The 26,713-nt window shown below is 41.2% G+C and overlaps 2 protein-coding genes across 2 annotated transcripts in view; both read left to right on the top strand.

The window, feature by feature from the left end:
• The first annotated feature begins 234 nt into the window (after window positions 1-234).
• Window positions 235-18,723, top strand: LOC108035922 (protein piccolo). Its single transcript, XM_017111699.3, has 5 exons — window positions 235-539; window positions 10,802-16,199; window positions 16,253-16,381; window positions 16,946-17,595; window positions 17,685-18,723. The coding sequence occupies exons 2-5, from the start codon at window positions 10,811-10,813 to the stop codon at window positions 17,898-17,900; spliced, it is 6,384 nt and encodes a 2,127-aa protein (XP_016967188.3). The 5' UTR covers window positions 235-539; window positions 10,802-10,810; the 3' UTR covers window positions 17,901-18,723.
• Window positions 18,724-20,124: 1,401 nt separating this feature from the next.
• The window catches only part of LOC108035907 (nuclear hormone receptor FTZ-F1), a 44,497-nt gene continuing 37,908 nt past the window's right edge, over window positions 20,125-26,713 (top strand). The window contains exons 1-2 of the mRNA XM_017111673.3: window positions 20,125-21,257; window positions 22,796-24,061. Coding sequence (XP_016967162.3) covers window positions 22,909-24,061 — 1,153 coding nt within the window. The 5' untranslated portion in view covers window positions 20,125-21,257; window positions 22,796-22,908. The remainder of the gene's footprint in view (window positions 21,258-22,795; window positions 24,062-26,713) is intronic.

Raw genomic sequence — 26,713 nt, forward strand, 5'->3', positions numbered from 1 at the left:
AGCCGAAAAACGAAAAGCAACAAAAACAGCGGCTTTAAGGCTGCTGGACAGGTTTCCCACGGCTAAAAAAAGATGTAGAGTACAACAAAAAAAGGAGCAACACGGCAGCGACGGCAAGAAGAAGCAGCAGCAATGCGTGAAACGCGAAAGCAAAGTGAAATTCAAGACAACAACAACAAACACAAAAGCGTAGCGGCTAACAGAAACCGTTATTCAACAATTTCTTGAATAAAACAACAACACGAGCAGCAGCAACAAAAAGCATACAAGTGAAAGAAGGCACAAAATACTGGTTTACACAAAATAAAAAAGATAAAGCAGAAGAAAGAAAGCAAAGAGAGAAAAAGTTGCTGCACGAGAAATTTTGTACGTGTATCGCCTCCCCATTTCTATCTCTGCATGTGTGTGTGTGAAGTAAAGTGAAAAGCAATGCTGCAAGGAATTACAACAGTCAGTTTACACTAAATATATAACTGTAAACGGGACTAAGGGCCACAACAGAAAGGAGAAACTAAGACGAATTGCCGAAGCATCTCAAGGTGAGTAAAACCGAACGGATGCGTTTTCCTAAAGTGCGTGCTTTAATTAAGCTGTTGCCGTGTCCTATTTGGCATAACCAAAAAATAAAAGCGATAAATTGAGCAGCAGAGCAGGATAGCATGATGTTTCACTTTTTTGGAGCATGCGAAATGTCTACAGGTGGCTTCTTTACAGTTACTTTCTTGATAACAGCTGCTCGTCTTCTCATCTTTCTTTTTTCCATTCTTCTTGCACAAAGCTCTGCTTTAAAGCCTCTCACGCTCGTCAAAGAATTTCGGCGTTTTCGGCTAATCGCCATCTAATTAACGGTAAAAGCCACCGCTCAATGAAAACGATTATTTGAGGTTGTTGGATCACTTTTTCGTTTTCATTCATTGAAAAGCACAATAAACTCAGGAAGTCCTTTTGTTAGTATTTAAAAACACAACATTATTAATTGAAACTTCTAATCGTTCACATAGTCACTTGAGGATACGTTAAACCATCGTTGAAGTAAATGTAAAATACGTATTCAATAACAGTTGAACAAATAAATACTAAAGTTGTACACTTTAACCACAAAAAGATACGTCCATGTTGTGCAACATATCCTATACTTTGATAAAAAAATATGCTTTGGAAAATACTTCCCAAAAATACAAAACATGGAAAAGCATTTTTGAACAATAATGGTATATTTCGTATGTTTTCATAAAAATGCTTATTGGCAACATGTTGTTCTTGTTTCTCCATTTTAACTCCATCGATTGCTTTTTAACTATTTATATGACTAACTGGCTGTCATGGATACACGACATACGTTTCACCATGGGATGTTTTATGACCTTAACATTCTACGGAATTTCATTTTAAGCAACTCAGATGCATCGTGCATTTCCAATGGCTATGTTTGCCCGGATTTGCTGCCCGCTCCAAGTCACGTTTCTCTGTTCGAGTTTGTTATCAGCTTGTAAACAGATACTAGAGCAAATATATATGTTTTATTTATTTCTCTCTTGGCAATAGTACAGCGGATTCATTAATTAACCGAGGCAAACAGAACATACAGAGAACAGAGAACTAGGTAGACATAGACATGGATTTATTCAAAGCTATGTTGCCTCAAATAAGAAATTTATCCGTTAACGAGATGTGAATTTATATATATTAGTATTATACAATAATTATACAAAATTAAAAAAACGAAATGAAAAGAGGTATATTTATTAACTGATTGTCGAAGAATACCTATTTAAAACGTAAACAGTCCTGTAATTAGAAAGTTCAATGTATGGTTTTATATCTCACAAGTTCCCACCTCTATTTTCGTTGGGTGCATTTATCTATGTAACGATGTTGTGCTATTGCGTTTCCTCATTTTTGGCTAATCTGTAGAACGAAGTAGGGCGAAACCGTTTACCGAAGCTGATAACGCACCAAAAACAATAAAAACCCTTACAATGTTTGACCGACCATCATTCGATTCGTTGATAAACGGCTTCCAATGGAAATTGAAAACCGAGAATGGAGCGGTTTGAACTGTTTGCGCTGTACAGCTGTGCGCGATTCGTCGAGGTTGATAATTAGTTGTATTCAATCTGACCCGCCCCCATTCCGCCCCTCTGCCCCCTATACTTTACCTATCTACGCCTATTGTACGCTTAAACGGTTTCTGTTTTATGTGCTGTTCTTTTTTCCCCGTCGTTGCTTTGCTAAGAGCAAAAAGCGTTTAACCGGTTTGTTTCGAAACAAGCAGAGAAAACCGAAAACAGAACAAGACGAGATTGTGGTGTGTGTGTAAGTTGGCTCTGATGAATAACGTTAACTTTGAAGAAATATCTGTTGGTTTTTGTATCTCGTGTGGAAGTGGCTACATCGGATGGGAATGGTTTGAGCGGATGGCACTCACGGGAATAATGTTGACACCTTCGTTACTGAGCAAACAACATTCTCTTGCAGTGATCTCTAATTAAACGAGTCAAACAATATTTGGCTTTAGCTTTTAACTTAATATACTCCTTTAAATACTTTAAGTGTTCTTTTGGGGTACACATAAGAAGAACAAAAAGTCAACTGTCTTGGTACTTTCAACCTTATCTCTCTGATAGCCTATCAAGTAATTTCATTATTGATGAAATTAAAAACTTAAAAAGGTATCAATGTTCCGTCAAATCGACTTTCCGGCATTAAGCCACAATTATTTCCCAATAAATTTGGAACACAAATGTGTACTTGCTATAAATAGAACCAAATGGATGAATTTATCGGGTGTAAGAACGCCAGCAAGTTTAAAACGTGTTTTGAATGTAAATCAGCATCAGTCACGCAGCCTTTGTCAATAAAATTTCATCGAGACTCTGAATGTTTTATGGCTAGCTTCATCGGCTTACTGAAATTTACTGAGATAAGAACTTTTTCACCTTTAAACTCCCATCATTTTGAACTCCGGTCTGAAAACTTTGTGGGGGCCGTGGAAGTGCTCATAAATTCAAGTTGAAACCCCTTCTATTTGCTGCTTCATTTCACCTATCACATGGCTGCACCTCCGCCTCCGAAATGGTTTTCCACACAGTTTCCCTTCGCTTTTTTGTGTACTTTTTTTTAAAGCAACTATAAATTTACTTTGTCTGCCCTTTTTGCCAGCTTTTGTTTACTCGGTTTATTTTTAGTGAGCGCATAGATACACACACGTATCTAACACTTTACCAACTCATTTGCTGACTAGACAAAATTGGAAAATAAATACGAAATCACTTAAACTTCCCCCATTTCGCTGTCATATTCAGATTTCTGATACAAAACTTTAAGTTTTCAATGTGTGCAAAATCATTTCACAAACCATGTTGTGACTCAACGGGAAAATATTTTTATTTAGTTTTGGGGTTTCAACTTGGGCCACTTTCCGTTAGAGTTTCGAATTGCCTGTCAAACGTGCTGTTCTCATTTTGCTGGGATTACATTGTGTTCTTTGCAATATGACACCTGTTGGAGTGTGAAATGAATTTTGAAGTTGCGAAACTCCGTTTACAAAGTTGAATGAATGGGATATGAAAACAAACAACAAATTAAGGGAAATGCACCTTTTTTAAAACTGATTTTTTATGAAGGCTTTATTTAGGCAATATATTTCCATTTATTAATTCCTCAACAAACATGGATAATCTGAAATACTACATGAATAAAAATGTAAATGAATTCACTATCAACGCTCGCATTTCGTGTTGCTTAAAGCTTTCAGAGGAAATCTTTACAAAAAATTCCTCATAAATCATGTTTAGGAAACAGTATTAAGTTCTAATTAGAATTTAGTGTTAACTTCGCCTATGTACTTACTTGAAATTGAGCCAAAACAGTTTTCCATTTAATTTAGAAATTGTCCCATGGTTTCCCAAGACAAATCCATGATGCCACTCAACAAAAGACATCTCATTGCCCCGGTCGTATTTTATATTTTTTCGCCGTTTGTGGCTATTCCCATGCAATTTCATAATTTTCTGATTAGTTTGTCAAGTAGAAAGCAGAACGGAACTGAAGTAACACTAATGACAATAATCAGAACATGCGAGTGAGCGGTGCAATGCAAATGGAATTTGTGTCACTCGTTTAACGTGATCTAATTTCATGCAGTGCTGTTTGTTACCTTATAAATTGGATCGAATGCGAATGGGAAAATTGGACCGGTACTAGGTGTGAAATTTGGGTTAATTTATTACGTTTCATTTGAATAATTGTGCCCAATTTTATGGTGAATTATAGGTACACTTTATGTCTCGCGGTCATTAAAGTCACAGGGCTTTTCAGATATGCAATGTTTAGTGAAAATAATCAACCAAAACTAATGTAATCAATGAATGTTTTAATTGATAAATGCATTTTAAATAATAAATAAAAAAGTTTTTATTTTAATAATCACTATGCAGAATGTTTTGTTATGTCAATTCAAATGCAAATTATATAGCTATGTATTTAAAAATTGATGACTCAAAATGTTTAAGTTGTGTTTGTATGGGACTTGTTAGTCATAAACTTTTTACGTATTCATTCTTAGATATACATCTGAAAGAAAGCGGAGAATGACTTTTATACATACCTATGTATGTCTGACATACTTAAGCATCATTTTGAGTCACTGAGTATAAGTATGTGCTGAAGTAGCATTACTCCTTTGGATAAATTCAGTTTTATAATTTTTCAAAATCTTAATACTCACTTAAATAATAAAATATAGTGCGATGAGGCTCTTATGAACTCAGTAAAAACTGTTCTTTGATTTTAATATTTGCTTCAAATAGCACTTTTATTTTACAGTTTTGGTGTAAGGTTTACTATTTTTCGCTTTCGCTTAACTCTACCTGTTGGTTGACTCCACCACTCCTGTATCTTAATTTCAGTTATCTTTTCGCTTTTCCTCTGCCTCTGTTGGTATTTCACAAACTCATAATTTTCAGCAATTAAATCATTGTATGACAAATTGACTTCAAAAAGCAATGAAAAAGTGCCAGCAACAATGAAACAATTACAGCGACGATGAAAAAGCCATGCATACGTATGTACGTACTACAACAAAATAAAACGAAACTTGCGGCAATGAAAACGCAACAACAACTGCAAAAAAATGCTAATAAATCGAAATGAAATGAACAAAAACAACAAGGGAAGCACGACAACTGCTGGCTGTTGTTGTTGCCCTTCCTCTTCTTCTCTCTGTTGTTGTTGTTCAGTGGGAGGGAGAGAGCGCGAAAAACGTGTGCACATTAGAAAGAGAGGGGAAGGGGGTTGGGGGGGAGTGGCAGAGAGGGGGCGGCAGTCGTTGACATTGTTGTTATCTTAAATTGTCCCGCTTACTCGTTGTTTGGTTGTTGTTATGGTTGTTCTTGGTGTTGTTTCCTTAGCTTCTGTTTATTTGATTTTGTCATCATCTTAATGCCAACAGCGAGGGTGCGAGGGAGATAGTGCCACGTCAGCGGGTCGCTCCGTCCTTGTCTCGCCCCGCGTTTTATGTGTATTACAACATTTTTTGCGGCGGCGACATAAGTTCTATAGATACAAATACAAGAGCACTTCGAGATACAGATACAAAAAAGAGTACACAAACAGACACAGATACAACAGCGATTCACTCACTAATGTATGTGTGCGTTGTTGGCCCCCAAAGGCGTACAAAAACAACGTCCACAACAACAATAGCGCGGAGAAAAGATCTCAATGATCATGGGTTCTCTGCCATCATTATCATAATCATTTGGGCGATCATCTGCTCGATTTTTGGCACTCGTTTTCATTCTCTTTCAGCTCACACAAAAGTATCTCAACGCCCCAACTTTTCATCTTTATATGCAAACACATTTGAACAAAACTTCTATTCGGTATTCACGGTGAGCCCCTGTGTTGAAAAACCTTCGAATGCCACAGTGAATACAATCCCATTTTGTTTAATCGAGTGTATTCTGTGATATTAATGAATGAGCAAATATGCAGGTTCTGTTTATTAAGTATATTTAATAGGCAGGCATTGAAGATGAATACCGTTGATTAATATATAGTTCATTATTAATTATTTTGTGTTTTTATTTTACGTATTTATTAAATTCATTTCAATTCAATTGAATTTTAAAGAACCATTTTCTGGCTAAAACAGGTTTTATAAAAATAATATGTTAGTAAAAGTAAATAATATATTAGTAAAGTTAATAATATATCTGGGCTTTTACAGTACAGTATTTATTTAGTCTAGAGAAATTTCAACTGAATAAGCTGGAAACGTTTCTTAAAGGCAATAAATTCTAATTTCATCTGCTAGGAGTGTGAGTTCCCATTAATTCTTTTGAAATCAAGGTAAATGTGTGCATCTGAGAACTGTTTGTGAAGTCTGGCTTTAGAAAATTACATTTTAATTTGCTCCACAAATTTCCATATTTTAATTTCTGTAGCTTCAAAATAAGAGACAGAAAATAGATATGCGCCAGGTAATTAAATTACAGTTCAAGAATAAATGCAATTTTAAGTAGGTTATAATAAAAGTATAATGTTAAACGGCCTTGTTTTGATTATACTTATTTTTTATGTGCCGATTAGATCATGCTAAATATTAGTTTTGCTTGTACTAGTAGTTTCTACATAATACATACAAGTTAAATCTAACTTCAAGAAATGCATGTTTATTTAAATATTCAGACTACTATAAAAATTTCAAATTGCATTTACACAGTTTAAGTATGTAGCTTTGATGTTGTATAAGTATATTTAACAATCTTTATAACCCCAGAAATATTACGGAAGACATGGGTTCATGTATTGTGCTGTGTGTATGTACAATGCATAAAAGTAGATTAAACTCCGCGAAAACGTTATCGCGATTTGAAAAAGAAGCCAGAAATACTTACTACACAACTCGAGTACCTAAATGCCAAATGTCCGTACAAGATTAATAAAAAACTAGGAGTTTATCCAAAGTCTTAAGCTAATTTCCACTACAACTTGTACAGATTTGTATGTTTTCCACCCGAAATGTACGGCACAGTACAAAGTCTCAATGGCGGGCACAGCCGAATAAATTAAATACATACAGATGCATAATAAAGCAAAAAAAAGAACGAATTCGGGGAGAACGTTAGCCCGTGGCCACAGTTTGTAGATTGTAGAGGTCAAGGCTATAATGCTTTCTGTACGTTCGGGGCGTTCGTGAGGGTCTGATACGAACGAGCGGCGGAAAAAGTGCAAATAAATTGTGACGCATTTTTATTTTGTTATTGCAAATGATATAAATACACCGGACGGCAGTGCACACAGTTGAACAACGCACAGATACAGATACATGTGTGCCCCACTCAAATGAAATGAAAAACGCTAAATTCGAACGAGAAATGCGAGAAAGAGAAGCCGACGTAAGAGCACAACGAACTTTTGCGAAATGTGAAATTATAAAACAAAGCGCGCGGCGTAGGCAACAGCAGCAACAATAAAAAACAGAGGCATTAAACCATCTACATACATACAGCTGCAGCAAAACCAATACCAAAACCGAATTCCAACGGCAACAGGCTCAACAAATGCCAAATTAAATGCTAAAAAAGAGCTAAAACAAAACCAGCCGCAATGTTTGCTATTGTGTCGACTTGTTTTTGTTTTCGGCACTGTCTCCTTCGAACACTCCAAACTTGAGTTTGTTTGTTTTAAGCCAAGGCCAAGCCGAGGGAATTTTTCACCGCCTCCTCTGTTTTTTGTATCTTTTTATTTCCAAACACAGCCCGGCTGTAAAAATTTAAATTTTGAATTGCAAATATGTACTCAAAACAAAGGCAAAAGGAAAATAAACAGCAGAGGGAGAGAAGATAAGGAAAACGCGAATGAAGTGAAATGTTTGCCTAAACACGAAGGGGAAAGCTCGGAGTTGATTAGGATAGATTGTGGCTTTTTAATGAGCTACCAAGTTCATTCACTCGGGGAAATCGAAAGGAACTTTTAATCAAATATGCTAACCTTCAAAAACCAATTGCGAAAACTAGCGGAACTAATTTAAATATATTATTTATGTGCCTAAGCTGGTAATCACTTTTTTTATAGTAACAATAAATCGATTTTGTTCTAAACTTGTTTCTAATATTTCCAGTGCATTAAAACAAAACAAACAAATAAAAGACAAAAAACACGACTTTAAAGTTAATAATGTAGAGATTTCGTTTGTTTATATTTTATAACTCGTAAAAATAGTCATCCTTATTTTAATAAATAGAGTTTTAGAAGAAAAAGGTCACTTTAAACTTGAAATGAGTTTATTTGTATATTACATTTGGCAAAAAGCGTTGACTTTTTCTTATCCTTTAAAAAGGTGTTCTTTTTATTTATTTTCTTGAACGGACAGTTTTCAATTCCTTACTTTCTGTTTGCATTGACCTCCTTGTTTTGCTTGGCCTCGATGCGTTCGGTTATTTGGGCCTTGAGTTCGTTGGGATGGTTGGGGGTTGTTTAAATTGACAATGGGTTCTTCTCGATGATGATGTAAACAATGTTTAATGTTTCAAACATCAGGCATACAGCAGATTCTGAACAGTACACGGCTTGACATTAAATGAATTAAAAACGTATTTGAGTGGTTTTAAGAATTAGCACGTCCCTAAGTTAATTTATTTAAAATATCAATTTATTAAGAATCAATTCTTATTATTTATTTAATAATTTAAGACAATTTAATTATTTAAGACACCAAACATAAACCATTTTACAACCAAAAAATCGCCTGACGTTAATAAACGAATTAATGTCAATCCATTTAATGGTATTTAAAAATGTATTTAACCTGCAGTTGATATCGTTTTTCATACCTGCCCATGCGCTAACAAACCAATTAAAACTGGTAATTATCAAAAAGAGAATCAATCCATTTTGCACCATTTTAGAATCGTTTAAAACAGGCCATTCGATTATTTATGGCTGTAGCTTATGCTGCCCTAAACAAATTAACAGCTCCGGCCAACTTGAATGGATACAGATGTACACACAAGTTTTAGGTATTCACTACATATAGAAAATGACAATTAACAATGTCGAACACGCCCACAGCACAACAACAGAAACCAATTTCGTTAAATAACTTTTGACGGGCTCCGTCAGCTTTGTGTGCGCAAATCGAAAAAGATTTCTTTTTTTGTCTCTGCTAACTATTTGTTGTCTTCTATTTTTATTTTAGTATTTGTTTTTGTTTATAATAGACGTGTGATTGTGGCGGCCTCTCCCGTAGCTCGGGATTTCGCTTATTCACGCTAATGTTTTTATCTCAGCCATGATTTCGAATAAATGGTTGTTCTAGCCACTATCTCTCTATTTGTTTATGTACTTGTTAATCAGGCAACACGTGAGTGGGGTGTTAGTTTTGGGGTCGGTCGGCCGTTAGTAATCCCCCAGAATTGATAACACGTTCGAGGTGCTCAAAGTGAATTGAGTGCTTCGGGTTGATGAGGAATTTCCACTGTTGCCTGGGCACAGTTCACGAAAATTGAAAAACGCGAATGAACTCGGAGGGGTAGATCCACGGGCGGCCTTATCGCTCAAGCATATGGTTGAAATTCGAAATTTCGCCCTGAACACGAGCCGACGAACTGCAAGAGAACCTGAGACGTCTTATCTGTCACTTTTTTATGGCCTGCAGCAATTTTAATTTTAATTATGGGCAGACAACTTAAAATCACAATTGATTGGGTTGAGCCTAAGATGGCAAAATATAACTGGAAGGTGTGCCTCATTAAATTGGCTTAAATTTGGAATATTTACAAATATGTGTAGAATATAGAATCATTTCTATAAAGTACATTTAAGTATTCGAATACTTCTGAGTTAATCCAAATCCAAATTTGTGTCCAATTTCTCTTAGTTTCGCCATAAATGAATCATTTTGGGGCATTTTGTGCTGTGCTCGGTTCATTGGAAAGTCGGTTTATTTTCGTGCACGTTCTTTAGAAAGTCGTTGAACTGTTTGCATTTCCCTCTCGCCCACTCTCCCTTCCCCTATTATCTCTCCTTCTCCCACGAGTTATTTTGTAAAAGGCAAACAGCATTTTTAAGTTTATTTGTTCTTAGCCATTTCATCATCATGCTGTGGAATCTGTACATATTAGAACGAGTATCTTGTCGACTTCAACTTTTATAGCCACTATAAATACTGTGAAAAATGACAAACAAAACCCCTAGAAGATTAAACTTTGACTTTGGCATATTTCCTGAATGATATACGTACTTGTTTGAATGCTCTTTTATTGTTCTCGAAATGGGCTAAGCTAAGTGCTTGAATCAATTCAGCAAACAGTCAACTGGTGACTTTGAGATCGAAAGCTTAAAAAGGATATTAAAGTAAAGAATATGACAAATAAATAAAAAAATTGAAATAAAGTTCTTATAGTTTTCAATGCTGTTGTATTCTGTTTATTATATACTGCACCTAATTTTTTTTTAATCGTTTTAGATCGTTTTTATTCTATTAATTCATCATTTCTAAAAACTTGTTAGATTTATAATCAGATCGAAATTATGGTTTAAAAGGTTTTGTTTTTGGCATGCAATATCTGTTTCTCTATTTTGTATTTTTGTGACCGAAATAATTTAAAATTAACCAAATGAACACAATTTGTGGTTTTTTATGCATTTCATTTGAACTACATACTTTAAATTATCAAATACCTATTATGAAATGTTTAACACTGTTATTATAAGCGACATAATTATATATACCTCTAGATTAAGTGTACACTTATTTTGCAATTATTAATTAGTTGTTTCAACTTTATTCCAGATCGCCACCATGGAACCCAACCGACATCACGAATATCAGACACATCATCAGCCGCATCCGCCGATGCAGCACCACCCAACGCACCCACATCACCAGCCTGCGCATCACCAACCAGCGCACCACCCACAGCAACCGATCCACCAACATCACCCACCGCCTCCTCAGCAGCAGCAGCAACCACCACCACCGCAGCAGATCCACCAACAGCCGCACCCACATCACTACCAGCAGCTCCACCACCATCCCACGAGCTCCACAGCAGTGGGCAGTTCCTCCTCCGCCAGCTATGGTAATCACCATCCGCAGCATCACACCACGACCTTGGCCGAGGATCAGCGATCCCGGCCTGGGATGTACTTGAGCAGAAGTAGTCAGCCTGGCTTGCCCCCACCTCCGCATCCGCATCCTCCGGCACAAGGATCAGGTGCCTCTGGTCCCGGTGGCAGCGATCCGCATATGCAGTACTACACCTCGAACCAAAACTTGGCGCTGAAGAAGATGCCCGATCCACATCCCAGTTGGAGCTACAAAAGCCAAGCTGTTCCGGCTCCAGCTTCGGCGACCGGTTTGCGGCAGCATGGGAATCCCGGTCTGTATTCAACAGGTAGCACTGCCTACTGGCCGCCACCGGATGAGCAGATGCATCACCAGCAGCCGTCCAGGTATGCGTATGGAAAGCCAGGAGGCCCCTTGGCGGGATCGAGACCCATTCCGGGACCCCTGCCAAACAGTCAGCGATACTACAGCGAGGACATCAAGTACTCCTCAGTACCTGCCGCCTCCAAGGTGGTGACCTACGCACCACCAGCCAGCTCCTCGCAGCCACAGCCACCGCCTCCCAGCTCCAGCTCGTCCGCCAACTCATCAACCGTCCGCCACTACGAACTCGAACATGTGGTTAATCCTATTAATCCTAGCAACGAGCACCAGCAACCGAGCCCCAACTACGGAAGGAAGTGTCCGCCGCACTACGAAACTCCGCCGGAGCAGAGGAGTGCTGGGGCCACGCCAAATTCGACGGGTACGCCCACATCCACATCGCACCACCAGAGCCTGTACATCCCGATGCCGACGTTTAGTACGGAAAAGTTCCAAACCACCGTGCATAATGCAATCGAGAAGTACGTGAGGGAAACTCCTGGACCCAGTTTGGAATATCCCAGGGGAGGGTCAGCGGCTGGTGTGGGAGCTGGCAGTGGAGCAGCCTATGGCCGCACTGGTTACTACAACCAGCAGCCGGTGAAGAACTCCAAACCGGCTCCGCCTGCTCCCCAAACCGCCACCTCTAGTTATGTGAAGATGGACCCAGAGCACGCTCTTACCGGCAGTTTGCCCCAACCCACGAGATCCTCGCTCTATCACAATCCGTACAACGTGGAGAGCAGGGAAAGGGATTCCTCGCCGGCTATAGCCACTGTGCCAGCACCCCATGGATATCCAACCAAGTATGGAAAGCTGATACAGCAGCAACATGCCGGCGGAGTGGGAGCGGCTAGCTCTACTCCCTATACAAATTATTACCTTCAGGGAACTCCATCGCCAGCGGCGGGAGCAGTGGCCTCTCCCACGCCAGCACCAGCACCGCCGCCTGCCGGAGCACCGGGAACGATTGTGGGTCCTGGTACGGCACTGGGTCCCGGCATCCCTCCGCACATAAGCCAACCTGCTCCAGCGCCCGCCAACAGTCAGCAACCCGCCTCATCCTCTAGCAATGCCTCTAGTACCCTGCAGGTTTATCCTCACGGACCGGATATTTGCTACCAACCAGGAAGTCAATCCCAGGTGCAGAGCCAAAGCCAGAGTCAATCCAATCCCGCCAAGAAACCGCCAACTGTAACTAAACCCAACTACCGTGCTTTGATCAACGATATGTTGAAAAGAAACACGGCAAGCGAACAGGAACTCAATCTGCAGATCATCAAGAAAACTCTTAATATGGATCCGCCAGCGAGGAACCATCCCGCACCAAGTAGAGTGATCCAACAGGGTGCTGCACACACTCCTCCAGTGGTTACGTCTGCTCCACATCCGCCACCGCCGGCTATCCATTCACCATTGGATCTATCAATGCGAACGGTCAAGCAGACTGCGGATTCCACGGAGTACAAGTACCAGAGACCCAGCACGGATAACAAGCTGCCACAAGCAGGCTTGAGTGGTGGTTTGGGACTGCCCCGGTTCGACATCACACCCAACTTTTCGGCGGCAACCAGAAGCGGAGCGCCCACGAGTCCGGCGCCTACAGCTGTGATACGACAGGCACCGGCTCTACCGGCAGCAGCCCCTCTTCCACCCACGGTTTCAGTTCCTCCGGTAGCGGCAGCACCGGCCCTGGTGATCAAAACCCTTCAGCAGATGCGTCCTAGTGTGGTGGAAACCAATCCATTTGCCAAGCGTCAGCAGCAGCTGCCGCCGGAAACGAGTATTGTCCAGGTGAACAAGCCCCCGGTGGAGCTGATGCCCACCCCTTCGCCGAGTCCCCACAACAGCAGCAACCCCAACTACCTGGGTAGGAAGAGACATCTGCAGGAGTATAACCAAGCCGCGGCCAAACAGGCAAGGCTGGATGCGGAGTCATCAGGATCTCTAGTCGCGGCAGCGCCGGTAATTGCTGCTCCCACATCTGTGGTTGTTGTAGCTCCAGTTCCAGTGATTGCTGTCAATGAGCAGGCGTTGGCCGCCAAGCGGGAAAGGGAAATGCAACCCGTGGGCGTGCCAGAATCATCCACTTCCGCCAATCCAATGCCCAAGGTGGAACCTAGGATTCGCACCAAGGCCGAGCTCAAGGGTTTTACATTCACGCCACCTGTGCTGGTCACCTCCACCACCAATGCTTCCAGTACAATCTCACCACCCAGGACGCCACCTAATCAGGTCACAAATCACATCCAAATTAAGTTGGAGCCCGCGCCACCTAAGGCGGCCGATTTGGGTCTAGAGGACGAACTCAGTTTGGGTAACCTGATGGACTGGGGCAGTACGTGCAATAATCTCGTCGAGCAATTGCTCACCAAGGTAGTGGTGCCCCCTGCGCTACCAGTCAGCACCGGTATCAAGCTGGAACTCAGTGAAGATGACCTGCCAGTGGCGCGCATTCTCAAGAGGCAACCTCTGCCACCAGTGGCCCCTGCTGGAGGAGATGCCGAATCGGCCACCACGCAGTTAACCACAACTACTAACGGAATCTCTTCGTCTTTGGGCAATGGCAGTGGCCAAAAGAAGCTCAGCAAAGTGGAGAGGGAGAAGAAGCGTCTGCAGCAGGAGAAAAGGATTGCCGCTCGCTTGGCTCCCAAGCAGGGGCAAAGTAGTTCTTCGGAGAGCGACACCACGGAGCTTCACAAGCGTAACTCCGCACGGCAGAAGAAACCTCTGTTGCGGAAGGGGAGAGCACGACAAAGATCTCCGGAAGGAGCCAGCATCCAGCAGAGCAGCGACGAAGAGCAGGAGAAAGTCAAGCAGAGGCTTAGCCGCAGTCAAACCTCCAGCGAGGAAAGTAAAAGGAAAGCCACATCCACAAAAAAGGAGGTAAAAAAGGAGGTGAAGACCCCCAATAACAAGGCCAGCAATAATACCTCTATAAGCAAAAGCGCCAAGAAACAACTCGAAGCTTCCACCCAAAAAAAATCCAAAAGTGAGGAGAATCCTAAGCAGGAAAGTCAGGAGAGCAGCTCCTCGGAAAGCCCCGAGGAAGATGAGGATGAAGACGAGGACGATCAGGAGGAGGAGGAGGAGGAGGATGAAGAGCCTGAGGAGGACGACGAAGGGGAACAGAACAAGAAGAAGGAGAAGCGAGTGGGCAGGCGACCAGGGACCACCCTCAAAAAACGCATTGCCCACAAGCTGAACACCATGACCCGCTCCAAACACCGCAAGGAACTCGAGCTCCAGTTGGCCAACAGCAAGGTTCTTCGCAATGACAAGATCATAAGGAACTCCACCACCAAAATCAAGAGGAAATATGTTCGCAAGGTGGTGGACAGCAAAAAGGAGATGATGGTCACGCGTTTGAGAAACAAGCGTGGTCTCAACTCGGATTTGGGACCACTGAATGGGAGGAACGCCAAGCTGAAGGGCACCAAGGTGGGCAGCAGTCCCGGAAAGCCAGCGAAGACATCGCCTCAGCAGCAAATGTACCTCGAAGAGTATCGCTACAAGTTGGCTTTAAAAATTCCGCACCGCCTGATCTCGATTAATAAACTCAACAAAGTGGCTGCCTCGCTGCCGGACTTGGAACGCCGTGATCTCGGCCAGGAGCTGTCCTGTTTTAAGAGGAATAGACCCAAGACCAAGGCAGCCAGTAAGCAGGATTCCACACCGAAATCCATAATTGATGTGCTCCATTTGAGAGTGACAAATGGCAGTACGGCTGGTACTCAAAGAAAGATCTCAGTCTCGGCTCCCGCCTCCACCAACCTTCAGATCCACAGTGAAACCTCGCAGACTTCGGCCTCCACTTCGCTGTACGAGCAACCCCAGCAGGAAGCCACGGACAACCAGTCGCTGGATGATCTCAGCAAGCGGCACTTTAGCATCTTCGATACCAAAGTGCTGCAGAGCAAAACCCGCACGGAAAGCAAGCTGCAGAAGCACCGGGAAATCATCCGTGAGATTTTCGTCGGTCCCGAACGACCGGCCTCGGCTCCGCCAGAATGCGCCCAGGAGGCGGATGCAGGCGATGCTATTAGCTACCAGAAATACGAGGAGTTTCTGCAGCAAATGAACACCATTGCCAGTGCCAATGACAACAAGTTGGCCAGGAGATCTCTGATGGAGGACAAGTCTGCATTGGCTCCCCAGTGTCCGCACAAGCGGAAGTATCGCTGCAGAAAGGGCAGCTCGGGTTTCGATTACATACGCAAGAAGAAGCGACCAACTGTGACCCAGAATCCCAGTCAGAATCACAGCCAAAACCACACCCAGAGCCAATCTTCCAGCCAGTTGACCCAACACCTTTTGGAACACAATCAGAGTGCGGCGGATGAGCGATTGGATGACACGGATAGCACCATTGCAGGCAGTTCCCACCTGCCTCCGAAGGTCAAGACCGCGAATGATGTCTGTCGGGAGATCCAGAAGTGGGTGCTCAACAAGGGAGTGGGTCAGAGCACCATGCACAAGGCTGCCCGCCAGGGTTTGATCGATGTGGTGGTCTACTGCCTGGATCATCTGAACATGAATCCGGATCAGAAGGACAATGCCGGCTACACTCCCCTGCACGAGGCGTGCACCCAGGGATGGCTGGAGATCGCCAGGATCCTGCTGCAGTTTGGAGCCAATCACTCGGAGGCGGCTCAGTCTGGAATTAGGCCGCTGCACGGAGCCATCGAGAACGACCACGAGGAGGTGGTGCGACTGCTGCTCTCCTATGGCGCCGATCCGTTGCTGGCAACGTACTCAGGTTGGTTCGGTTGGGTAACATCTTGGAGTGTTTCTCACCCACTTTTCTTGTAGGTCAAACCCCGCTAATGTTAGCTTCAAGCAAGTTGATGCGTGGCATTCTGCGCGCTCATCTCAGCGATGCACAAAGTGCCGCCGCTGACATAAAGCCGATGCGGTTCCATGGGCCTTGGGAGATATTTGGTGAGTGGAAAAAAAGAAACTTACGACAAGGGAAAACAACATAGCTAAAAAGAAGTAGGTTTTTCCATTCAGTAATGTAGATGTTATGTTCCAATCCAATGTTTTCGTTTTTTTAAGGTTTAAGTTTAATTTGGTTTATGTAGTATAATTATAAAATATTAAATATAATACATCAACTTAGAAGATAATATATTGAATAACAAAAATATCTGGATATTGTACTCTACCTTTACTATGGTACCTTTGTACCGAGTCGATTAAGCCGTTTGATCGTTGAGATCTTGAAAACTATAAATGCAGATTCTAGAGATCCTTGCGCAGCAGTTGGTTACTTAAGCATTTACACCCAGTCGAAGTTTTATTTTCAAACCATTTCTGTGCCTCTCCAAGAAAGTAACTTATTCCGGGTTGGTTATAGGTGGTGTTAACGCTCCCTGCTTGGTTACATTAAGTTAAAAAGAAATACTAAAACCCTCAGAAAATATATAATTAATCCAAGCTACTGCACCATCACCTAATCAACACATCAAGCCACTTACTTATCCATAAATTATTCTCTTGCAGATGCTAAGGAGTATGGTTATGATATATTCGATAATGTACCGAATACAGCTTGTGATATGAGCAGAGCTCTACGTAGAGAAAGGAAGGAGGCCAAGCAGCAGAGGATTAGCCACAGCACCAGGAACTCGAGTGCCAACGGCAACGACCTGTTACCCGCCAAAAAGGAGGAGCAGGAGCCGGAGGATCTGGACCAGGAGCGGGTGAAAACGATCAAGCAGAACGGGGAGACGAGTGCAACAAAGACTGGATCAGCGACTGCGACAGCGACAACAACGATGGTTAAACTGGAACCAGGAACCGACGAGGATAGCAATAACAATAAGAACAACGACGAGCTAAATGCTAATGTTGAAAATAATTTAGTAACAAGCGTTGTGAATGTCAAGAATGAAGTGAAGAAGGAAGTGGATGCCGAGACAGAAGGGGAAACCGACGCGGGTAGGATTAGTAGGAGTAGGCTAGGCGACGATCAGACGGACATCGAGACAATGGATAGTGAATTGAATGGTGATATTTTTGAATTTGAAGAGGCCGATGTGCCCTTGCCACCACTGTACTTGCTCAAAGACGAGGGCAGTGATAAATGGGTACTACTCAACGACTTGTGCAATTTACTTAAAGTTAAATCCAAGGATACGTTGCTCAACAAGGTGAGTTTAAGTGAATAGTGGTACTCAAATACCCAAATTATATAGTTATATTTCTCAAATTTTAATGCATTCTTGTTCTCTCTCCACAGCTCTGTCCGAGCAATAGCAATGCGTTGGCCAGCAGTCAGAAGCACCTGCTCCGGGAGTTCAAGATCGACGATTTCCTGGAGAAGGCCACCTGCCTGCAGCTGCTGTGCGCCGGCGAAAAGTTGAACATGTTCAGCTCCTCGAAGGTTGTGCTCATCAAATACAACGACAGTGTGCGGAACTTGTTGGGCGTGAAGACCATTTTAATGAAATTTTAACCGAGATATACTTAGCGGTAGGGCGAGGCATGATCCAGAATAACAGACAACTTAGAAAATGATGAACAGATGAACCTAGTACTAACTGAACCTAGAGTGTTAAGTGCAAACAAATATGGAAACACTATTAGTACGAATATAATTATAGATTTATATACTATACATATGTATATTTTAGCTAGTAGCTAGTTTTTACTCACACGTCTTTGTCTTTGGAAGATAAAGTCTTTTTTAAAGGAAATTAAATTAGAGCTAATGCAAAGTGATACAAAGGTGCTATACACACTCAAAACGAAGAATACGGAAATGAATGGAAATTTTAGAGAGAGAATATTGAGAAAATCTGGAACCTTTAGAGATTGGCTGCAACTATGCAATTCAAAAGTAGAACAAACGAAGGCAAGGAAGTGAACAGTAGGGAAACGAAAGGAAAATGTATGCCAGCCAAGCAGCTAATAAATCGATATATACTACATATATATCTAGGGATAAAGTGTAATCTATGGTTTTTAAAAAAGCAAAACAAATTAGCTAAAGTATAAAGTAACTAATAATTATTGTAACAATATGAAAACAGCAACAAAGGCGTATTTATGTATTATGTATTTTTAAATGAAATTATTAACATAATATATGAAATATATGTATACACAATATGATCCAACTATAATGTAAATCAATTTTCAGATAGGTTTGTAATTTTCTATGTAATGTACGTGTGTAAGTTTTGTGAAACTATAAAAGAAAACGACAAAAAACAAATGAAATTTAACAAAAAACTGATAACAAGAAACAAAATAAATGCAATGTGAAATTTTGGCAACTTGTAAGTGTTTTTATTCCGATCTGTATCCCAGAACAGGTAATCATCAACCAGCGCGTTATCTCCACTCCCACAAGCTTGTAATGGATTCTAGCTTTAAGTGTTCGCAACGCCAAAAAAGGAACCAAAATCCAAGTAACAGCTTTTATTACTTTTGATGCATATTTTTTTTTCAAAACCCACATTTTAGGCTGTCGGATTTTAAACCGAAAATGGGTTTGAAATTAGACTAAAATATAATAAAAGCTAAGTATTTGATCTAAAAAAGTACATTTTACCGGGCACTTCCGGGAAGTCGGCGGCAAGTATTTTTTTTTTCGAAAAACTATCCCTACCTTCTACACAAAATTCCATTGTAATTACTATCTAGATGACTCGTGAAAATTAAGGCATAAATCACTATTTATGAGTACAAAAAATAGTCATCTGTAAAGATTATTTAGGTTAAAAAAAAATTTAAAACGCGGTTGCGGTCATTGAAATATGAAAATGTACGTGATTTAAATTTAATGATGCTGATTTAACCTAGTAATCTTCATTTTTGTAGGAACATTCTGATAATTTACGAGACCTTAAACTCTTTTTGCCACCTTTAAATTCGATTAAAGATTGAATTTTATTTGCTTTTGGGAAAAATTATACAATCTTACGTGTAAAGGCACCATTTAGCGCATTTTGACCTAAAGTATTATTTGGCATAAAGAACTAGCGAATTGAACTTAATCAGTTTCGTGAAAAATGTGTTATATTTTTGACTTTAAGGTTTAAAAAGGTTCAAGAATATCATCTTAATTATAATCTAGGTATGAGCTTCTATGGGTTTCTGAAAGTAAATAATTTGGCAATCTTTGGTAGTTTGAAAATAATTTATTCAATCTCAGAAAAAACTTTAAAATGCATACGTTTATAAATAACCTTTCTCCTCAATGACGTTATAGATATTTTGTTACTCTTTTTTTTTTAATTTTATAGAGTATTTTTATGATCAGAAGTCTAATAATTTTTGTTCCCAAAGTATGATAATCAGTGTAAGTTGGAGGTGCGATCTGCGCATTTCACCCTATTGAGAGGGGTTTTCCTTGATAATTATAGCAAATTGGCCTATCATTTGGATAAGTTCCGCTTCGTTGCAGTACGCGCCAAAGGTTCGAATTGACGTGTTATCGATAGCTTTCCGATTCCAGCCGCCAGATGTCGCCCGCGAAAGCTGGGCCCTCGGTCGCGTACATGTGAGTGCTTTAGCTGAAAGCTTTCCGCTTTTCATATGATTGCCGTCCTTGTTCTTCAAACGTTTTTTAAAGGCCAAGAATGCTGCCTCTCTGTCCTTGGCCCCGCTCTCCGGAGATCCAACACTATCCCGACGGAGCCCGCGTGCGTGTGTGAGTGCGCGAGGGCTTTCGGTCTTCTTCTACCTACGCCAACAACTTTTTACTGTGTGTTCCCGTTCGATGTGGCCTACAGACCTAATTTTCGCGTTGTGCGCGGAATAGTTTTTCCCGAAAAAGTGAAGCCAGCGAATAAACAATAGCCAAAAGAAAGCGACAGCCAGGAAAGTGAGAGTGAAAGTAAACAAAAGCGAAAGAAGAACTCTGGCTCTGGCTGTAGCGTTTATTGTGTGTGTATATATTTAATATTTCCGATGCGTCCATAACGGGAGTGTGTTTTCGCTTCCCCTTTCGTCTGCTCACCGTCCCTCCCCCCTCCCCAGGCCCACGATTTCGATGTGCAATTTTGTATAAAAATTAACACAAAGTGGGAAGATAGCGTTGTGTCACAGAATTGGAGCAAAGGCGAAAACAAGGCGAAATTAGCGGAGGCAAACGGAAAAACAACAACACAGAGTGCCCAGTGGAACCCCAGTACATATGTGTATATACGCGGTGTGAGTGTGTGTGTATAGTAGGAATTGCAATTTATAGTTGTTGTTCTGTTTCCGAGAGCTTTCGCTTGTTGCGCGCGTGCGACGATTGTGCAAGAAGTTCAGTGTGTGTGAAAATCGGGAAGAGGAAATAGCAGAGAATGGAGGGAGAGTAACATGGGTATAAGTACAAAAGAATTAGAGGAAAAAATAAAAATAAATAAATCGCCAATGCGTTCGGCGTCGCGTGTGTGTGCGTGCTCTGAAATATGCTGAAAAAGCTCTCGGAGAGCGAGAGAGCGATCGGGAGAAACATCAGCAGCAGCAACAACAACAACAACAGAAACAGCGACAGCGATCGGCGAAATGAATCACACGCAAGCTTTGTTTTGCGAATTATAAATTCGCGTTCTCCACACATGCGAATTCCCACACTGAGAGCGAGACAGAGAAAGAGGGAGAGCCAGACCAAGACATAATAATAGAACTTTTGCTTTCGGTTCCAACTGGTTCTTGTGTACATAAGACCAGCGAGTGGGAGGGAGACGGCGAAGAGCGAGAGGGGCAGCTTCCAGCTCTTCTTCTTCCGCGATCTTCGCTTGGAATTCATGGAAACCGGGCGCATGCGCAAAACAAAAACTCCAAAAGGAAAACAGCGACGTCAGCTGCATGAAAGGTAAATTCTCATTCTCCCCACTTCTCAACTTCCTTTCGGCTCCTCCCTTTCCCCAAAAACCCCTTTTACCTTTTGTCTAGTTGGGCGAGCTTCACTTTGTTGTACTTACCAGCTTAAAATGGAAGCGATCGCACACAGGCAAAAATACGTGGTCTTGATATGGGATCACTAACATTAAAAATAGTTTTAAAGTAATGTAGAAGTACAATATTTTCAGTTTTAAAACTGCCTTACATGGGAATAGAAGATGGCGTTTTTTTTACGCTAAGAACAAATATATATATCATGTAATTTATAGGAATATCAACAATGAAGCGATCTTTAAAAGTAAACACTTATTTTCAGTGTGTAAACTCAGGGGTTGATGAGATTGGAAAACGCACAGTGGAGAGTTCGAAGTGAGTAAAGTTAATTAAAATTTTGCCAGAAGGGTATATTAACAAAGCGTAAGCAATGGGGGAACGCTTCCAGTTTTTTGTTTCGCGAACTGGAAAATTGCTTGGATGGGGGAATACGGACACACTAATTGCTGCCAATTTTAGGGACTTTAGATTTAATTACTACCAAAATTGGAATCTCTTTAAAATAGTGGTATCCAAAACTAGTATAGATTTTTTGTTTTGCCTTTATTGTTTATTTCGTCTTATTTTATACTAAAATGGAGTTAAATATTAAATATGTAGGCACTAGTCCCCAAATTATAAAAATGTGCTAAATTTTTCAAATCATAAAAGTGTTATTATTTTGACAACGGAGAAAAAGAATAAAAAATTTGCTACTTCATTTTTATACCAATATCACGAATTGGTTGGTTTAACGGCCTAATTCCTTAAGAAAAAGTAATATATTCCGTGGACAGCAAAAAGTATAGAAAATGTTTTTAAAAACTTTGTGTGAATGATTCCCATATCCTTTTTATAATTGCTCCTTTTTTTTGTCAATTTGTTTATAGGCCTATAGTTATTGATAAACAAAACAAAATCTTCATTTCCATATTTTAAATACCGTCAAAAAAATATAAAAAGCGTACAAATATTTTAAAATTTATATTTATGATAGAGATGGATACAATAATGAAACAAATCGCCTGTTTTCACCACCATTTAAATAATTTTTGGCAAGCAGTTGGGTTTTGATAATTTATTTCATTTACAATATTTACAAATTTTTTAAACTATGTATGGAGATCAGGAAGATTTAAGTGTGTCAAACTAATACTTAATAACTATTAGAATTTTAGAAAAAAAAACACAAGTACATATGTACACTTAATTACCAGTTCATAGGCTTGATGACCAAATAACACTGAAAAAGCTCTTAAAGCTCTTCCCCTGCAAGGAGTTGACCTTGGCCTGATTTGCATAGCCGTTAGGCTTTCCCTTGGCCCACATTCTCATTGCCCTAACCTTCAGCGTGACCTTAGCTCGACCTAGTCCTTTAAAATCCTGGCCCTACTTCCTTTTGCTTTATTTTTATTGCCTTTAATAGGTTGAACTACGTTGGCCCAAAACTGATATTGAACGATTTGCCCCTTTCAGGTCTTTAAAGCAATTTTAACCTAACTACTACGTTACCTGCCATTACGAATCATCAACAAATCCCACACATCACAACGAAACGTACAAAAGAGTTATATTTAAATAGCATCAGAATGGATACCTTCAATGTACCTATGCTGGCGGAGAGCAGCAGCAACAACTATGCAACAGAAGCTACCGGCAACCATCACCACCTGCAACACCAGCAGCAACATCAGCAACAGCAGCAGCAACTTTTAATAGCACATCACCACAAGGATCAAATGTTGGCCGCTGGCAGTTCTCCGATGCTCCCCTTTTACTCCCACTTGCAGTTGCAGCAGAAGGATGCCTCTGCAGCGATGGCACCCGCAGCAGCAACGGTTGCAACTGCTGCAACATCGGCGAGTGCCGACACCTTTAGCTCACTGCAAACGATCGACGCCAGTCAATTGGATGGCGGCATCTCCCTGAGCGGCTTGTGCGACCGCTTCTTTGTGGCCAGTCCCAATCCCCACAGCAACAGCAATATGACCCTGATGGGCCCTGCGACAGCGGCAACAACTACTACTAACAACAATAACAACAGCACCAACAACAATAACAACAACAACAATGTGGAGGCTAAGTCAGTGAGGCCATCGAACGGCAACTCGGTGATCATCGAGTCCGTGACGATGCCATCGTTTGCCAATATTCTATTTCCCACCCACCGCAGCACCGCCAACGAGTGCATTGACCCCGCCCTGCTGCAGAAGAATCCCCAGAGCAGCAGCAGCGGCACCACTAGCATTATTGTGCCGCCCGTGGAGTACCATCAACTGAAGCCACTCGAAGTCCAATCCTCGACTTCCGTTTCCACCAGCAATTTCCTGTCCTCCACCACGGCTCAGTTGTTGGACTTCGAGGTGCAGGTGGGCAAGGACGACAGTCACATCAGCACCACCACCACGGCCCCAGGATCGGGGTCCGGTGCGGGACCGGGATCCACCTCAATAGCAGCCACAGCGGCAGCGCCAGCAACGACAACAGCCATCAACAACAACACTGCCAATCCCACGAGGAGCTCATTGCACAGCATCGAGGAGCTGGCCGCCAGCTCCTGCGCCCCGAAGACCACGTCGCCCAACAGCAACCACACAAGCAGTGCCAGCACCACGCCGCAGCAGCACCAGCAGCAGCAGCACCACCACCTGCACAGCGGCAACCACAGCGGCTCCAATCTCAGCAGCGACGACGAGTCCATGTCCGAGGACGAGTTCGGCCTGGAAATCGACGACAACGGAGGTAAGTCAATAATGTTCACTGAATATTCCGTAACTCTTCCATAACCCCCCAATTCCCAAGGCGAATAGTTGGCAATATTCTGATGTTGCTGAGAATGGTGAGATTAACTCCAATTTAAGGAGATTAGGAAAATCAAGAAGACATAAATAATAACAATAAAACATGTGCGTTCGGGATCAAAAACAATCAAGAAGAAAAATTAAATTTACACAATTGTCATAACGATCCAAGATAATGTGAAATATCACAAACCCTAAGCGTTACCTCAATTAATTATTTAATATCATATGAAATTTACTGGCCAAGAAAATGGAATAAGCAAACGAATCGAATCAATAATAGTGAATTAGGAGATTCCACTTTGGAATTTGAGATTTGGAATACATTTCGGTCCTAAAAGGGTAGTTTCAATAACATACAACAATAAACCAAAATATGTATTGCATGTATACAATAAAATACTATTGATCTGTAATGGATATTTTCAGTAGTTGTTACTGCTTTGTAAATAGTTGTATTATCGAGGCAGCTCTTTAGTATAAACTGCAGTCGTTTTATCACGCATTGCAGCTGACGTTCATTGCATTTTACATTTTCAATTTAAATTGAGTCAGACCTTGGTGTTTTCACCAGCTTGTCATTGCTGGCGAGCCCGCCCCTGCGGCGATCCAGTCGGCCGGCCAGACGGTCGTCTTAAATCTCAGTGTGCCAAGTGCAATGCTAAGTTAAAGTGTGCACGGAGCACTCGCACCCCTGCCAAAACCCCTTTCCGCTCCGTTGGCCTCGCACTTAGCTCCATGTCGCTCGGCCGGCGTCGGATGCAGCCATAAAAATCCATTTGAAATGTCTATAAAACTGCAACTAACCTACTTTCGGGTGTTGTTTTGGGGACGGCAATACCCAAATGCTCTTTTATCCGACTTATATGTGGTTGAAACTACAATTTTGGAGGGTTGTCAGTTTGGAACACTACCAAGGGCTGAGCAGTGTTTTATTTGGAAAGTATGTGTTTTCATTAAGATCCTAAATTTAATATAATATAATTTAATATAATAAACTTAGTACATGATGGCCAAGTCGTTAAGTTTTTAAAGGGGAAGACAATACTTAAGTGCCCGCTTGTTTTATTTAATATTTTAATAATCTTTTCGATTTGAAACATCTTTTGGGAAGTCTGTTTAGAATCCCTTGCCAAAAGGGTAAGTTATTTCCATTTTGGAAAGTGCTTATTTTCATTACAGGCTTTAGATATTTTAGTTACTTCTCGCTATTATCCAAAAATATGTATATAAATTATGTATTTTTAACGAGAACCTCTACCAAAAGCGAAATGCTATTTTTTTTGCAATTTGAAAAATATTTATTTTCAACAGATTTAAGGAGAACTAAAATGAAATGTTTATAGGGATATTTTCCACAATATATTATTTTATTTTATACTTTTTATTTATATAAATTTTAATCTGATCTTGACCTGTCAAGGAAATATTCCCCGACCCGCCGCAGAGTATGCGAAATGCAAATAAGAAAAATTCGCCGGGTACGTTGTCGGTGCGTGCATAGCAATTAAGTGGGCAAACTGAGACAGACCCCTTCCAAACGTCGATGATGCATGATCGAGCAGCGGAGACATGTGTGAGGCGGTTGTTTGCCTGGCTGGCAGTACGTTTGGATACCCAGCGCAGTGGCATGGGGCTGGCTCTTTAAATTAACTCTGTTGACACTCGCCAATGCCAGAACGACAGACGCCCCGCCACCCCTGGCAGCCCTCGGGGGAAGCCCCAAGTGCAGATTGCAGCCCATCTGCTTCGCCCCATCCCCAGAAAGAGGGGCGAAATGGAGCAAGGTCGCGCGGGCATTAGAATTTGGGTCAAGCGCAAACGAATCGTTGTTGCGCTCGCTTGCGTTTCTAATATTGGAGATTGGGCCCAAGGATGCGAGACAAAAACAAAAGCGAAATTGCATAGAAATTTCAAGGTCATTGTGTGCATCAGCCGCAGCGCCGTCGACGCCGCGGCGCAGTCGCAGCCGGCGCAGCGAGTCGCGTGCTCTCGCCCCCTCTCTTTCGCTCCGCATTGCACACTCTCTACAGTGAGAGAAAAATCGCTTTCAATGAATCTCTGACTTAAAATGTCGCTCGATTTTCTTCTGTACAAATTTTTAAAAATATTTTTAATTTTTTTTTTTGGGAGTTGGATTTTTTTTGGTAAATACTTTCATGTAATTTTTAAATACTTGTTTTGAATAAAATATAATAAGATTAGTTAAATATTAGATTCAATTTTTGATATGGTTAAGCACATAAATAAAATTACAAAGTGTAAACTATTGAAATATTCAAAGCATGCTATGATTGACACAATCCTTCAGCCTTAAATTATATTTTTTTATGCTTAGCCTGTTATTGGACGACCCTAACTACTTATTGGGAACTGACTAATAATTCGTTAAGTTATGCTATTCCTCATGTAACATTTTTATAAGTATTTGTTAAAATATGGACTATTTCTTTAACTAACTAAATCGCCTTTCCTTAGGAGTAAAGCTCAACTATCATCCGGGGTTGAGTCGATAAACGCAGGTTGCTTACTCTCGCCCGTAAAGATTCTTCTAACTTATCCAAAGAAATTTGCCCTTTTAATGTAAAAAATG

The sequence above is a fragment of the Drosophila biarmipes genome, chromosome 3L (genome assembly GCF_025231255.1).
Source record: "Drosophila biarmipes strain raj3 chromosome 3L, RU_DBia_V1.1, whole genome shotgun sequence".
Lineage (NCBI taxonomy): Eukaryota > Metazoa > Arthropoda > Insecta > Diptera > Drosophilidae > Drosophila > Drosophila biarmipes.